Here is a 17,684-nt window from a genome sequence, read left to right as displayed (position 1 = left end):
AATCAAATTATTTGGACTTGCGGTTTGTGCTTGATAAACAATTATGTTCGATTCATAGCGCAGCTGTGATATTTGTTTTATTCGTTTTTGGGTATTTGGAGGATGAGGGACGATGTGGGATTTACATTTTTGACTTAGGTGAGTTTTGGGAATTTTAGGAGTTTTTGGAGTTTTGTGAATTTTTGGAGCTTTAGGAGTTTTAGGAGTTTTGGGAAATTTTGGAGTTTTAGGAGTTTTAGGAGTTTTGAGAGTTTTAGGAGTTTTAGGAGTTTTAAGAGTTTTAAGAGTTTTTGGGGTTTTGTGAGTTTTTGGAGCTTTAGGAGTTTTAGGAATTTTAGGAGTTTTAGGAGTTTTGGGAAATTTTGGAGTTTTCGGAGTTTTGAGAGTTTTAGGAGTTTTAAGAATTTTGGGAGTTCTTGGAGTTTTTAGAGGCTTAGGAGTTTTTAGGAGTTTTTGGAGTTTTAGGAATGTTAGAAATTTTTGAAGTTTTAGGAATTTTAGGAATTTTAGGAGTTTTGGGAGTTTTAGGAGTCATGACACTTTAGGTGTCTTAAAGCTTTTCAGCATAATAGTGATTTTTGAGATTACTGGAATTTTGAGACTGGACCATTGAGATTTTAGTATTTTTAAATTTTTGGACTTCAGGACTTCAAAGCATTGAGATATTACTATCTTAGAATTTTTTAACTGTAGATATTAAAAATTGATGTTTTGAAACTTTAGAAGTTTGGAGCTTGAGGATTTAAATGTTTTAATATTTGAAAACTATGTAATATTGAAATTTTAACCACTTTGGACTTCAACAATTTTTAGTACTTGATGATACTTTAAGATTTTAAATATCAAAATATGGGTGTCTTAAAATGTTTTAGTTTCAAGAGTTTAAGTCATCAGATTTAGGTATTTTATCGTTTTGGGACACTGAAATATTAGAATGTTGAGACTTTAGAATACCTTAGTTCACAATTATGGGACTTTGGGAACATTGTACTGTGCAATTCCTATAGAACTCTTCTGTAACTTACTAAATATGAAAATAGCGGATTCTGGGACTTTAGGATTTATGAAACTTGTGATTTTCAGCATCAGAACTTTGGAACACGAATTTCTCTAATACACCACAAGCCAGTAGGTTGCAGAAAATTACCATTTGTGAAAGTAGCAATAAATTGTTGGTCATAATAATTTTATTTGCGTGTTTTGCCATTTTTATTTATCAAAACCTTGTCATCATTGATTATAGTTAATTTTAAATTTGTGCATCGACCACTTTCTTTTTTTTTAGAAAAATAACATAACTTCTACTTTTATAAAATAAAATTGTTTATATTATTTCTTAATCTACACGCAAAATGTATCTACATTAAATCATACAAAACATAAAATAATAACGATCTTGCTTATGCAAGAAGCTATATCACATATTGCATCTTAATAATTTACAAACTTCTTATTAATTTTGACATTCTTTTATGCGAGTCAATTTTATCAATGCCTTACAAAACACTGTTTTTAAAGAAACCGCAAAACAATCATTTACAATTATAAAAAGAATAAAAGGAGACAATGTAATCTGATGATAAATTTGTAATATGGTTTAACAACAGAAACAGATAAAAATAAAGAATATTTTGTCGGTGTTTTTCTGAAAGCTTGCTTTGGTCTGTCCAGTTCTACGCCATCCATTTTTTAAATTATTCCGAGACGTAGACAAACAAAATGGATATTCCATATTAATACTCCCCTCTCTTTGAATATGGAATATTATTTTTGAATACGTATCGTATGGTGATTTTGTTCGCAATCGGGGATATTTTCTATTAACCTGTGGCGGCATCTCATTAAAATTGATCTGCGCAACGTGATCAGAACCAGTCCTATCAAGGCGCTCAGCTCGTGAAAATCGTGACTGTTGTCTGACCACTTTCACATTCGTGCTGACTATACTCGCAAAATGTACGCGAAAAATGTGTCCACGACGCAGGCGAATTCGAGAGACAGTGCCCCAGGCGAGTCAATCACCGATACGGTAAGAATACCAATTTTTTTTTGAAGAAATAAAACCTATTTCTTAGACAAGCTTTGAAAATAAAGAAGTAATAAAACTGAAGTGCATTTGTTGTCGGATATCAAGAGTAAGCTAACGTTTGCGTTAATTTTTAATTCTTTTTTTAATCTACTTATGACGGTGTTTTGAAATTGGCGCCGAATTCGAAGCATTTAAATTTTGTTATTGAGTCCTTGTTTTATGGAAGAATTTTATGTCTCGTCTTCTTTTATGGAGGAGTTTTATGTCTCGTCTTCTTTGAAGTCATATTGCTTATGTTATTTGGCAGGAATTTATTCAGTTTGTTTTTGACGAATTTGGCGGCAAATTTGAAGTGTTTAAATTTTGCTATTTATAAGTAGTGATTTTTTAATTTATGTAAGAGTTTTGTGGTGCATCTAGTTTTTTAAGGTGAGTTTTGCAGACGTTATTTAGAAAGAATCCATTTACTGTTTTTATTGAATTTGGCGCCAAATTTAAAATGTTTAGACATTGCTATTTATAAACAGTGATTTTGTTGATTCATATAAGAATTTTGTGGTAAATCTAGTTTTTACGATGATATTAGCATACATTATTTAGCAAGAATCCATTTAGTTTCTTTTTATCGAGTTTGGCGGCAAATTTGAAATATTTAAATATTATTACTTATAGCCAAAGATTTTATTGTTTTACGTAAAACATTTTGTGGCGTATCTAGTTTTTTAAGGCGAATTTTGCATACGAAATATTGAAAGAATTTAATTAGCTTGTTTTTATTGAATTTGGCGCCAAATTTAAAACGTTGAAATGTTGTTAGTTGCAGCCAGCGATTTTATTGATCTCTTAAAAAATTTTGCGATATAACTAGATTTTTAATGCCATTTTTGTATACGTTATTCGTGCACAATTCAATTAATTTGTTTTCTTTGAATTTGGCGCCAAATTTAAAACGTAACTATTTCATTTCAATCACTTTAGAAAAACCCTTAATTTTTAAAAATATTTATAATTTTATTACAAAACGGTTTTATTGTGAAATTGTGAATTTATGCAAAATATATGAAAAGGAATGAACGTATGAAAAGATCTTAGTCATGAATGGCTTTTGCGTTGTATTCTTATCAGCATCGCACCCATATCATATTAATCGAAACTATGCAGTACGTTGTTTATAATCAAATTGTAAACTTTACATTACATAAATGTTATGTAATTTCTATAACGAAATTATGCAAATTTCTAAAACTAAATTATGTAATTTGATGAGTTATATAAATTAGAGAAGACATGGTTGTTCCCCAATATTATAGATTTAAGATGAATTATATTTATTCAAATTATTCTTAATAAATCAACTAACATTCGAATAACAAAATACAGATAATTTTTAAAACAAATACAGTTGAAACAAACGTATAAATATTTAACAAGTATATGTCAAACTATCTAACAAATTATAAGTATATGTTAAACGAAAGACTATAATTATGTATTTTATCGTGCACATAAATCACAAACGATTACCATTAGTATCGCATGATATCACACCGAGCACAGTACCGGTTTTTGAACATATAATGGTAATATAGTGATTTTAAATTTAAATTTATGAGATACCAATGTTTACATTTATCCTATTTCATTTACAACGGTCATCAAGTTACAAAATGAAAAGCATCGAATAAAATTAATTTATTAACAAAATTACATTAAGTTAAAAAATGAAGAACCTCTCTTTTTATTCAGTCAGTTTAATTAAAAATATTCAACAACTTTCTACATTAAATGCAATTAAGTATACACTCGTGTTCTGAAAGCATGATAAAGTAGTTAAGAAAACTTACAAGGAAATTAATGAGTTTCTTACATAAACATTATTATTGATGACCTGTTGCATAATCTATAGGCAAGTACTTAGTATTCATTGAAATATAGATTGAATATCGTTCAGGGATTACCCATTCGGGAATAATTTTCCGGTAAAATTTCCCTGGAGTTTTATTTAGAGCGTGTGATCTAAGAATTAGATGATACAAATAATTTAATTAATTATTGCGGTGTATTTATTTAGAGGATACTTAACATTAATATACGAAATTTAATATGTAATAGTAGTTGATAATGTTTACAAATATTAGGACATAAATTATGGTGTTCAGAAAAACACCTAACCTAACTTAACCTAGCCTAACATAAAACATAACTTGATTTAAGTTAATTTAAGTAAAACTATAATTACTTGATCTAGACAAGTGAAGTGCTAGGAATATTTTTCTTTTGATAGAATCTTTCATTTATAAATTAATTATTTGTATGTGATTTTATAAATTTTTAAATTGTGAAATTATGAGATTATCAATTTATCTAATTATTAAATTACTAAATTAGTAAAATAGTTAATGAATGAATTATTGAATTATTGAGTCATTGAGTCATTGAGTTATTGAGTTATTGAGTTATTGAGTTATTGAGTCATTGAGTTATTGAGTTATTGAGTCATTGAGTTGTTGAGTTATTGATTTATAGAATTATTGAGTTATTGAGTTATTAAGTTATTAAGTTATTGAGTCATTGAGTCATTGAGTCATTGAGTTATTGAGTTACTGTGTTATTGAATTATTGAGTCATAGAGTCATAGAGTTATTGAGTTATTGTGTTATTGAGTCATTGAGTTGTTGAGTTGTTGAGTTATTGATTTATAGAATTATTGAGTTATTGAGTTATTAAGTTATTAAGTTATTGAGTCATTGAGTTATTGAGTTACTGTGTTATTGCATTATTGAGTCATAGAGTCATAGAGTTATTGAGTTATTGTGTTATTGAGTTATTGAGTCATTGAGTCATTGAATTATTGAGTTATTGAATTATTGAGTTATTGAGGTATTGAGTTATTGAGTCATTGAGTTATTGGGTCATTGAGTCATTGAGTCATTGAGTTATTGAGTTGTTGAGTTATTGATTTCTTGAATTATTGAGTTATTAAGTTATTGAGTTATTGAATTACTGAATTTCCAAATTACTTCATTTTCCAAATACTAAATTTTCTAATTACTAATTTTACAATTACTGAATTTCCAAATTACTTCATTTCCCAAATACTAAATTTTCTAATAACTAATTTTGCAATTACTAAATTTCCAAATTACCACATTTCTCAAATACTAAATTCTCTAATTACTAAATTCTCTAATTACTAAATTTTCCAATTACTAAATTTTCAAATTACTAAATTTCCAAATAACTTAATTCCCCCATTACTAAATTCCTAAGTAACTAAATGTTTAAAATTACCAAGTAAACAGCAAAAACTTCTTTTTACAAATTTCCAAATTCCCAATATGTCAACTTTCCATCTATCCCAAAATCATCAAATCTTCCACTTTCACAATACTAAAAAAATACCACATTTCCCCACAAGCAAAGTAATCACTAAATTCCCCAACAAAATCTCTCAAATTTCACTCTTTAAAAAACACCATCCAGTTTTTAATCAGAAATTAATAAGCAGCACCACGAATGGAAATAAACTAAAGACCATATTCAAATGCGTGACATTAACCAAAAAAATGGTACAAAACTATTTTAAATTCAACAAAAGTCATCGAGTGATCATCGACCTTGATACCTAGCTGTATCGATCGTAATCAAGAATGATGCAAAACTGTCCAAAATTACATGTACGGGTGAACGTGTCCCCTTCCTTTGTCGTTTCTTTCGTGGAGGGATGCCTGAGCGTTTTTGTTATACAGTTTTTCTACGATAAACATTTCTGCAGTTTCTCCGAAGGATGGGAAAATGTAGCGATGTGAAGTGTACAAAAGAGGGGATCGATGGTGTTCGTATAAAGTGGACGCGTGTCAGGTTAACGAAGTGTAGTTTCCGTAAGAAACTCGTCGAAGATCCTAACTTCGCGACATAACTGGAATAATATCTTTGTTTACACCGTTGCGAGGAATTGTATCAAGGCCGTCCTCATGATGCACGACGTAAGGATATTTCTAATTTGAAATCTTGCATTTTCAATGTTGAATGCATTATTGTAATTTACCTTGTACTCGCGAACGTAAAAGTGGACGGATAACTTTGCGAAAATGTGCGGAACAGAGGCGGTTCGCCTTGAAATATTTGCCATTAAAAGTAGCAAAGTTATTACGGCTACTTTTATCACGATTAGAGGTTTATGGAACGAATGGCGCGATTTTGTCGACGTGTGCGGAGCGTGTGATGGAGAAGGCTTTTAGTGATTTTACGAGTTCTGTGGTGTTGTTAATTTCCTGATTTTGGGGCTTTGAGGTGGTACATTTTTTGGTTTGACTTTTTGTTTAATTTTCACAATTGTTAAATTATCAAATTGTCAAATTGTCAAATTATCAAATTATCAAATTGTCCTATTCCCAAATTGGCCAATTCCCAAATTGTCCAATTCCCAAGTTGTCCTATTCCCAAATTGTCAAATTCCCAAATTGTCCTATTTCCAAATTGTCCAATTCCCAAATTGTCCAATTCCCAAATTGTCCTATTTACAAATTGTCCTATTCCCAAATTGTCCTATTCTCAAATTGTCCAATTCCCAAATTGTCCTATTTCCAAATTGTCAAATTCCCAAATTGTCCTATTCCCAAGTTGTCCTATTCCCAAATTCTCCAATTCCTAAATTGTCTTATTCCCAAATTTCCAAACTACTAAACTCCCCAATTACCAATTTCCAAAATCACTATATCAATAAATGACTAAATCATCAAATTTCCAATTTTCATATTTTAACACTACCAAACTCTCAAATTACCATCCAAATTTTTAAGTAATTATTATTTTTAAAAGCCTAAATTGATACACGGAGGAAACTACATCAAGGAGGGCAAAGACTCGGCCAAAAGCACTTGTCTGATTTTTTCTCCCGCAGATGAAGATTCCGTCGGAGCTTTGGGAAGATATCTTCAATTATTTGCTGTGAGTATAACAAACATTATTTATGTACAAGTAAATCAATTTGAAATTGTAAAACATACTTCATCATTTCATTTATGCCTGAACACATCTAAAAAATGTAAAGAATAACTACATTTTAGCAAATATCTCGTTATCTATCAGTCGTACGACAAAAATATTTATTACAAAATTTGTAGCCTGAGCAATTTCCTACAAAAAAGGTTCTCTTCCTTTTTTTCGTAGACGCATTCATTCTCGAGGTAATATCATATTTGTCTTCGTACTTCGCAGCTCTGTCCTCACTAGCTTGAAATAAATAAATAAAATCTTGTTACAAAATAATTTTTATGCATTGACACATTGAACAGAGGGTACTGATTGAAAACTATACACCTATTTTCACAGTAATAAACAATAGTTATCGAGTTGATAAGCATTTATTCGTAATTTTAACAAATGTGTTCGATCAGCTACGTATGACCTGCAATTTGTCGATAGCAAAAAAAGATGAAACTTGTACTGTATTTACTTGCACTATCATTCACTTGCAATTTCGACCGAACATTTCCAGGAACATGAAGTCAATTTATTGCACATCGAATCGAGAAGCTCGCTTCGTCACGCGAGCACGTACGAATTCATGGTGGAATGTGCGCCAGGTGGAAACCTTGGAGCCGTCATAGAAAATTTGCGCAAGCAATGTACCTATTTCTCAGTCATTTCTAGGTAAATATCAGAAAGATGTGGTGGTATCGCTACAGTTTTTCATTGATCATTTTCTGAATAGAAACCATAAAGATAATATGGGAACCGTGCCATGGTTCCCGAGGAGGATCAGGGACCTCGACAAATTCGCGAACCAGATTCTTTCTTACGGGGCTGAGCTCGACAGCGATCATCCGGGATTCACGGACCCGGTTTATCGACAGAGACGCAAATACTTCGCCGACATTGCTTACAATTACAAACAGTACGTTTTTATACTAATTATTGCAAAATATGCAAAGTTGTGACATTAATTGTACGAAGTGGTATGGCATCATTTAGGAGTTAAATGAAAAATCTGTGGATTTTATTGAATATTGTTGGCAGATGTGTCTGGTGAGTTGGCAGATGGACCAATGGAATATGCATTGCTTTCAGCTGCCATCTTTCTAGACGCAAATATCGTATGAAGATATGGAAGTCCTTTTTTAAATTTTTTAAATCTTACAATTGTTAATACTCAACTTTTTTAAATTTTAAGTTTTCACTTTTTCAATGTATCTTACATGGACATTTATAATTATTCAAGTAAATTATAGTAGATAGTTGTTAATTTATGAACCTATTAATTTCAGTGGTCAACCTATCCCCAGAGTAGAATATACCAAGGAGGAAATCGAGACCTGGGGTGTGGTTTTCAGGAACCTGACGAAACTTTACCCAAAGTATGCTTGCAAAGAGCATAATCACGTGTTTCCACTGCTCATTGAAAACTGTGGCTACAGGGAAGACAATATTCCTCAACTGGAAGACATTTCTAACTTCTTGAAAGGTAATTATTATTCTAATTAGAATAACATATTTTTTTATAAATAGATGTACATTCTTTTATGGAATTATTTGTAAAAATAGGAATTTAAATGTAAAATTATCTATAAAGATATAGATATAAAATTATCTATAAAAATGCAAATGTACTACCTATAAAAATTTCCAAATACACTTTCATACAGAGTTGCTTATAAAATATACAATTATTCAAAAATATTTAGATGTTAAATTATCTATAAAGATAAAGAATTATCTAAAAAAATCCAAACATTCCTATGTTTTTATTTAGTCAGAAGTTTTAATCATTGCAGTACCAGACATCTCTTCAAAATTATTCGCAAAGTCTGCTACTGAATAATTGCGTTCTCGACTTTTCCTTAATATATATTTTCCTAATCACTTTTTTGTAGATTCAACCGGTTTTACTCTCCGTCCAGTGGCTGGTTTGCTGTCGTCTCGTGACTTCCTTGCTGGTTTGGCATTCAGAGTGTTCCACTCAACGCAGTATATACGGCACAGTAGTAAACCATTGTACACACCTGAACCTGACGTATGCCATGAAGTGCTGGGTCATGCACCATTATTTGCCGATCCTGCATTCGCTCAATTCTGTCAGGTTGTCGGCCTGGCATCCCTAGGAGCACCGGATGAATATATCGAAAAACTTGCGACGGTAATATATTTATATTTATAATTTATTCAAAAAGTTTTTATATACTTTCTTTATATATCCTCGCGTTTTATCGCTATGTGTATTGTTACCATGCATTGCACGTATCGTGTTGATATATGTTGGATTAATAGGCGTTGTTTAGATGTGTATTGTATTACTTTGAATTATATTGCCACGCGTTATATCGCCATTTGTTATATTGCTACGCGATTAAGTATTACGCAATGTTTTACTACGCGTTGCATTGCGATGTATTTCCCTGGCATGCGTTATATTGCCACGCGTTGTATTACCACGCGTTGTATTACCACGCGTTGTATCGCCATTCGTTATATCGCCACGCGTTATATCGCCACGCGATTAAGTACGACACACTGTTTTACTACGCGTTGCATTACGATGTATTTCTCTGTCATGCGTTATATTACCACGCGTTGTATTACCACGCGTTATATCGCCACGCATTATATCGCCACGCGTTATATCGCCACGCGATTAAGTACGACACACTGTTTTACTATGCATTACATTACGATGTATTTCCCTGTCACGCGTTATATTGCCACGCGTTGTATCATCACGCGTTATATCGCCATTCGTTATATTGCCATGCGTTATTTCACCACGCGATTAAATACTACTTACCGTTTTACTACGTGTTGCATTACAATATGTTTCTTTGACATGTGTTATATTACCACGCGTTATATCGTCAATCATCGTATTACCACGCGTTATATCGCCACGCGTTATGTCACCACGCGATTAAGTACTACTCACCGTTTTACTACGTGTTGCATTACAATATGTTTCTTTGACATGTGTTATATTACCACGCGTTATATCGCCAATCATCGTATTACCACGCGTTATATCACCACGCGTTATGTCACCACGCGATTAAGTACTACTTACCGTTTTACTACGCGTTGCATTACAATATGTTTCCTTGCCATGTGTTACATTACCACGCGTTATATCGTCAATCGTCGTATCACCACGCGTTATATCGCCATTCGTTATATCTCCATGCGTTATATTATCACACGGTGCATCATTACGCATTGTATAATTACACGTTCCTTTACTGCATGTTATATCGCCGCGTACTTAATCACCATGCGTCGCATAACCACACATTTAGTTACTATACGTTATATTGCCAAGCGATCAATCACCATACGTTGTACACCTTTGTGTTTCATTATTACACGTTGTATTACAGCGCATTTATTTGTACATCATTGTTCTACGCGATATATTACCTCGCATTGTATTACCATCTACTGCAACTTGCTAGACTACACGTTATATGACTAGACGATATATTATCACATATTGCGCAACACAGATATGTATACAAAGATTATACGCATATTATTTTATCAAAATTGCAATGTGATTTTATGCTCGTCAAATTTGTTACAGTGCTTTTGGTTCACCGTGGAGTATGGTATTTGCCGACAAAATGGCGAACTAAAAGCATATGGTGCCGGACTACTTTCGTCTTTCGGCGAATTAGAGTATTCTCTGAGCGGTAAACCAGAACTGCGACCTTTTGAACCAACGAAGACCGCATTGCAGAAATATCCGATAACGGAATATCAACCCGTATATTTTGTTGCTGAAGACTTCGAAGACGCAAAGCAGAAGATGATGTAAGTAAAACTGTCTAATTTTTATGCAGTCTGATTACGTTATCTAATATACTGCAAAATATGGCGAAGCAAGTTCCATTTACTGTGTATTGATCAGTTACATTTGAATGCGAAATTAATTTGCATGGAAAACAAAAAATGCAATCTTATCTTGTTATTTATGTAAAATAATGCTAATCTTATTGTTTATTTGAACGGATGTAAATTTGATTTGTTTTATTGTTTATTTTAAATGTCATTTATCTCAATATTTATCTAAAGTAATCGAAATTTATTTGTCTATCTATATGTGTTATTGTTGGAGTACGAGTATTTTCCATCCTGATTCATGAATGTAATTGACGCATTTGCAATTCTAAAAAACAGGAGTCGTTTATTTGTATGATCTCTGATATGCAGTCAATAAATGGTTACGCAATCATTATTTACATTTGACGAAATGAAAGTTTAAAAGATCTCGAAGAACGCACACCCTCGAAGTTGCATCAAACTGATTACGAGTGAGAAACACGTGATCTTCTTTGTTGATTTCATTAGATAATATTCAGAATATTACACGAGGTTTTCATTAACATTTTCAATTAATTTGTCGATGTATTTTCTTCCAGAAAATTCGCCGAATCCATACCACGGAAATTCGGGGTCAGATACGACCCGTACACTCAAAGCATCAGCATAATCGACAGTAAATACCAAATCGAAGAATTGATTTACAACGTGAATCAAGAAGTACAAATCCTTATGGACGCTCTAAAGAAACTAAAGGAATAAGAGACAACGAAAGAGAAATAACATTTAAGTTTAGGTTAATCTTTTATTTTAATGATTGAATTTTTCTGATTTTTAATAATTTGTTTTTATATATTATGCTTAATAAGGTTTAAATAAAATGTACAAATGTAATATATCGTAATATTATTTTGAATTACGTTATTCCGAGTACTCATTTCGTGATAAAGGGTAGAATTTAGTAGGACGAAGTTATATTTTATCGAGTCGGTTGTATCCGCTTCCGGTGTCAAAACTTAGAGATCCGGCTACCGATCAATAGGAAAGTATGAAAACTCGATTATTGAGCGAGCGAGACGAACGCGAGCGAAGCTCTTATACTTGACTTTGCAACTTCTTTGTCCGCGTTTTTCTTTTGCACCACTTAACCAATTCTCGTCAAATTTTGCACATGCGTATGTACATCCAGATGGACATAGAAAAAAAAATTTTAATCGGACTTACCACGAACGAACAATCACTGAAAAAACTGATCCTAAAAAAGTGAGGGTCCGAACACGCATATAAGGAAAATAAAAAAATGAATATTTCGGCACTTTGACGACGTAGTATGGTTCCTGAGGCATTTAGAAACAAATTTCTATTAGGGTTTGATGCGTTTTGATGCCTAATAAAGCCAGAAAATCAATTTTTGTCGAATTTGGTACAAAACGGTACAGGTGGCGCCATCTAGCGGCGAGCGGCGAAACTATGAAAAACTAAAATCTCGATTTTCTCGAAAACTAGCGACTTTTCCGAAATTTCGAGATATACAAATTGTTCCTTGTCGCCTACGGAATCGAACGAATCTAATTATAGCCTGCTAGGACCATTATTAAAGAAAATAGAAAAATAGCCCATTTCATGGACTAAAAAATTGGCGTCCATCTAGCGGTGAAAGTTGGAACTACAAAAATAGAAAATCTCGATTTTCTCGAAAACTAAGGACTTTTCCGAAATTCTGAGATATACAAATTGTTCCTTGTCGCCTACGGAATCGAACGAATCTAATTGTAGCCTGCTAGGACCATTATTAAAGAAAATTAAAAAAATGTCATTTTATGGAGAAAATTTGTGGCGCCATCTAGCGGCGAAACTGCGAACTAAACCGATAAAACGTATGTTCGAACACGCGTTAAGGGGTCAAATAAAAATTGATTTTCTGGGCTTAATAGGCAATAAAATGAATAACTTATTTAACAAAAATTGCGTTAAAATGTCTAAAGAACCTTACTGCGTCGTCAAAGTTGCGAAATATTACTTTTTATATTTTTCTTTAACGCGTGTACGGGCATTCGTTTTTTCAGTTTAGTTCGTAGTTTCGCCGCTAGATGGCGCCACAAATTTTCTCCATAAAATGACATTTTTTTTATTTTCTTTAATAATGGTCCTGGCGGGCTATAATTAGATTCGTTCGATTCCGTAGGTGACAAGGAACAATTTGTATATCTCAGAATTTCGAAAAAGTCGCTAGTTTTCGAGAAAATCGAATTTTTATATTTTTGTAGTTCCAACTTTCACCGCTAGATGGACGCCAATTTTTTAGTCCATGAAATGGGCTATTTTTCTATTTTCTTTAATAATGGTCCTAGCAGGCTATAATTACATTCGTTCGATTCCGTAGGCGACAAGGAACAATTTGTATATCTCAGAATTTCGGAAAAGTCCTTAGTTTTCGAGAAAATCGAGATTTTCTATTTTTGTAGTTCCAACTTTCACCGCTAGATGGACGCCAATTTTTTAGTCCATGAAATGGGCTGTTTTTCTATTTTCTTTAATAATGGTCCTAGCAGGCTATAATTAGATTCGGTCGATTCCGTAGACGACAAGGAACAATTTGTATATCTCAGAATTTCGAAAAAGTTCCTAGTTTTCGAGAAAATCGAAATTTTAGTTTTTCGTAGTTCCACCGCTCGCCGCTAGATGGCGCCACCTGTACCGTTTTGGACCGAATTCGACAAAAATTGATTTTCTGGCTTTATTAGGCATCAAAACGGATCAAACCCTAATAGAAATTTGTTTCTAAATGCTTCAGGGACCATACTGCGTCGTCAAAGTGCCGAAATGTGCACTTTGTTAATTTTGTTAATTTAGTTGATTATAATATGAATAGAATTCCATCGGAGTGCAAAACTAATTAATTTTTGAATGTTTTAACTTGACTAAACCATTATCAAATTGAAAAAATTGTTTGGTTAATTGGGTCCGTTTTATGTGCTGCCACCTAGCGGTGGAAGTTTGGAACTAACGAAACTGCCGTTTCAAAAGTGTGTAGTTCACCCTGTTCGCCGGAGAGATGGCGTCACATGTTCAATTATAAAAAAGCCAATTAATATTAATTTTATTTCTTTAATTAACTATAATATTAATTAATTTACATCGCAGAGCAAGAATAAATAATTTCAAAATATTTTTGACTTTGTCAAGCTGCTATCAATTTTGAATCATTGAAGTAATTTTGAAGAATATAGTTGGTAAGATAGGGAAAGACATACAAATTTTTTTTTTTAATAAATACTTTTAATTCCATAAGTTAATTGCTTTACAATAAATCATAATTTTATGTGTCTTTCTAAAAAAATTCAGTATCATGATGCCATAATTAAGATCAACTAAACTCAAATATCAATTGCAGTTATAAAAGACCCATAATCTATACAAATTTAATACACGAGCAAAGCAGTTACAGGTAAAGTAGAGATTGCTATATAACAGGAAACTATTGTATCCTGTAATTGAAAGAACAGTTCAAATAATAAGTGTGCAGATAATATCTAATTTGCAGTACAAAGGATATAAAGCATTAAGATAGGACACGTTCTTTTCACCAAAACGAAACGAGTCCAACGTGGACTCTTAAACAATACAATTACGTACGAGAATAATTTCGTTAAAATTCACTTCCGCCCCTTTTTCTGTTAGTGAAACGTTTTTTAACGAGATTCATACGCAGGTGTACAGGAGGAAAGGCTTTTTTCCCACACGCGATACTTCAAGACGCCATTCCTGCTTGTGAGATGTAACGTTTGAGATAACCGTATTAACATCGCGGCCCCTTACGCAACGGACATTAATAATCCCTTTTAATTTTCGTGCGACAAAGTTTATTAAGTGAAACGCATTGTGCTTTTCTTTTTGTTAAATGAGTCGTTATTTGAAGAGAGACGATTTACAGATTCCTTCAAGTTTTTAAACTTCAGAATTTACAAATTTACAAATACTAAAATTTCTGAACCCCAAATTTTCAAAATTAAAAATTTTTAACTAAATCCGCAAATTTTTCAATTTTTAAATTTCAAAGCCCCCACATTCTCAAACTTCTTAAAAAATGAAAAATTACCTAACCTAAAAATTCTCTTTGACCCAAAAGTCCCCAAATTTTTAATTTCTTATATTTTGAAATTTTTTAAATTGTAAAGAGCAGGGTCCTACAAACGTCACCTACGTCTATGGGTATAAGTGTAACTCAAGCAATAAAAATTGTAGGATATTATGGAGCATAAGCGTAACGCTAAATATTGTGTCTATTCGAGAACAATAAAACTATTGAATTGTGAGAATCTGATTTGGTTTACGCAACCTTCGGTGAAAACGATATGAGATCTGATGTTTGGAGAGATTCGCCACGGGAAGAAATCGAAACTTTCGCTTCCGAATTTTTACATCACGATGATACTGCTTAAGAAATTAATTGTTAAAATAATGTATTGTTTATAAAAGTTACAACCGATTTATATAAATGGTATCAATAATACAATTACTATGAATACATAGAAATAGGTTCTCATTACATAAGAATTATGTGCATTTGGAGCAAGAAATTGATCGAGAAAGTAATATAGTACTTCCGCGATCATCGTAAGCAGCAATTAAAGGAATCTATTATCGGAAGTAAGCACTGAAAGTGTTTGCAACAGTCCAATGCGCTTTTGCGCGTTCTCCAGAACGTTCGAGTAATACTGGGGATAATTTAATACTCGTCCAAACGTCCATTCATTTTAGCGGTAATATTAAGCAACATAATCGTATTCTGGCTATTAATGAACTCTTCTTATCGTAAACATAATCTTTTAACACCGATAAAGAAAACGGAACCGCTTATCTCGGTTTAAAGAACCATTCTTCATTTTATGATGAATGTAGATGGAAACTTAGGAAATAACATGTGTAGATCAGTAGGAAATAGACTTTCTTTATATTGCAATTTTTACAAAGGCTCTTACGCATGATACAAATTGCAAATTTTCTACTAACAAATTTGAACTCTTTTCTATAGTGTAATAATATAATTAATAATCTAAGTAATCTAATAGCAGTAGGCTCTTGTTATATTGCCATTTTCATATAGTTCCTTGCATACAGTATATATTCCAAGTAAATTTCAATAAACATAATTCAATAGCTTTTTAATATTTAATATAACTGTAATCGGTGTAAACTCTCGTTATATTGCCATTTTCATATAGTCACTTACGAATGATATAAAATGTAAGTAAATTTCAATTAATGACACTTAATTTCACTTTATCACCAAGTGCAATAGTAATTACGGTGAACTCTTGTTATATTGCCATTTTCATATAATTCCTTATGGAAGATACATATCGTAAGCAAATCTTAACAATTACAATTCAATATCCTTCTAATGTTTAATATAACTGTAATTTCATTGAAATTTCAGTCGACTCTCGTTATATCGCCATTTTCACATAGCCTCTTATGCACGATATAAAACGTAACTAAATTTCAATTAATAACACTTAATTTCACTTTATCACCAAGTGCAATAGTAATTACGGTGAACTCTTGTTATATTGCCATTTTCATATAATTCCTTATGGAAGATACATATCGTAAGCAAATCTTAAAAATTACAATTCAATATCCTTCTAATGTTTAATACAACTGTAATTTCATTGAAATTTCAGTCGACTTTCGTTATATCGCCATTTTCACATAGCCTCTTATGCACGATATAAAACGTAACTAAATTTCAATTAATAACACTTAATTTCATTTTATCACCAAGTGCAATAGTAATTATGGTGAACTCTTGTTATATTGCCATTTTCATATAATTCCTTACGGAAGATACATATTGTAAGCAAATCTTAACAGTTACAATTCAATACTTTTCTAATGTTTAATATAACTGTAATTTCATTGAAATTTTAGTAGACTCTCGTTATATCGCCATTTTTACGTACTCTCTTACGCATAATATAAATAACAAGCAAAATTTCAATAATTACAATTGAATATCTCTATACTGCCCAATACAAGTGCAATTATAGTAATCTCTCGTTATATTGCCATTTTTACATAGTTTCTTACGTACAATACAGATATCAAGTAAATTTCAACAATTACAATTCAGTATCTCTTTATTGTCAAATACAAGTGAAATTATAGTAATCTCTTGTTATATTGCCGTTTTTACATAATCGCTTACGAACAACGCAAATCTTTTAATTAAGATAACTCAGCCCTCCTCTGCTACTTAAGACAACTGCAATCACAATAATCTCTCGTTATATTGCAATTTTTACATAATCCTTTATGCACGATATAAATCGCAATCAAATTCCAAAGAGCATGATTCAATATCTTTAACATTTGATACAACTGTAGCTTTACTAGACTCTCATTATATTTCCACTTTTACATACATCAAAGCAGCCCTCATCACCATGACGCAACATCGAAATTACTTTTTCACCATCGCAATATTAAAAAAAATTACAAAATAAGATTTCAACATTTTAACCAAGCATTTAAAAACTGTAAGTTATAATTAACACATACATCATTCGTACATTCTGAAATCAATTAACGATCTTGAGCAATCACACATTCGTGAAGTACATTGCAAGAAAGTTTCTGAAGCGGTTCGATTAAATTACAGATACCTCAACGATGCCTATAATCATGTTCGTACATACAGTGTATCTAGTACATATCAATTTACTAGTATATCATTGAATAACGAAGATTCAACCTTGAAACTACTTAATTAGAATGTTATCCAAATGTTCGAAAATCATGGTTAGAATTAATCATGAAAGCAAGTTAATCTCGAAACTTGTCTTTT

At 31.9% G+C, this 17,684-nt stretch overlaps 1 protein-coding gene across 3 annotated transcripts; it reads left to right on the top strand.

Annotated features, from left to right (window-relative positions):
• Positions 1-1,860: 1,860 nt before the first annotated feature.
• Hn (phenylalanine hydroxylase) lies at positions 1,861-11,728 on the top strand. Of its 3 annotated transcripts, XR_001096574.2 has the most exons (9): positions 1,861-2,029; positions 6,851-6,979; positions 7,530-7,684; positions 7,746-7,928; positions 8,299-8,495; positions 8,905-9,167; positions 10,596-10,825; positions 11,192-11,325; positions 11,434-11,640. XR_001096574.2 is itself a non-coding variant. In XM_003705285.3 (8 exons), exons 1-8 carry the CDS (start codon positions 1,955-1,957, stop codon positions 11,594-11,596), a joined length of 1,395 nt encoding a protein of 464 aa, XP_003705333.1. In that variant the 5' UTR covers positions 1,863-1,954; the 3' UTR covers positions 11,597-11,728. The 3 variants fall into 3 exon arrangements, 2 of the variants coding, with proteins under 2 accessions (XP_003705333.1, XP_012145370.1); XM_003705285.3 differs by lacking the exon at positions 11,192-11,325 and having other exon boundaries at positions 1,863-2,029; positions 11,434-11,728; XM_012289980.2 differs by lacking the exons at positions 1,861-2,029; positions 11,192-11,325 and adding an exon at positions 5,808-6,015 and having other exon boundaries at positions 11,434-11,728.
• The last annotated feature ends 5,956 nt before the right edge of the window (positions 11,729-17,684 follow it).

The sequence above is a fragment of the Megachile rotundata genome, chromosome 15 (assembly GCF_050947335.1).
Source record: "Megachile rotundata isolate GNS110a chromosome 15, iyMegRotu1, whole genome shotgun sequence".
NCBI classification, from domain to species: domain Eukaryota; kingdom Metazoa; phylum Arthropoda; class Insecta; order Hymenoptera; family Megachilidae; genus Megachile; species Megachile rotundata.
The sequence above is the reverse complement of the archived record's forward strand: the minus strand, read 5'-3'. Positions and strand labels throughout refer to the sequence as shown.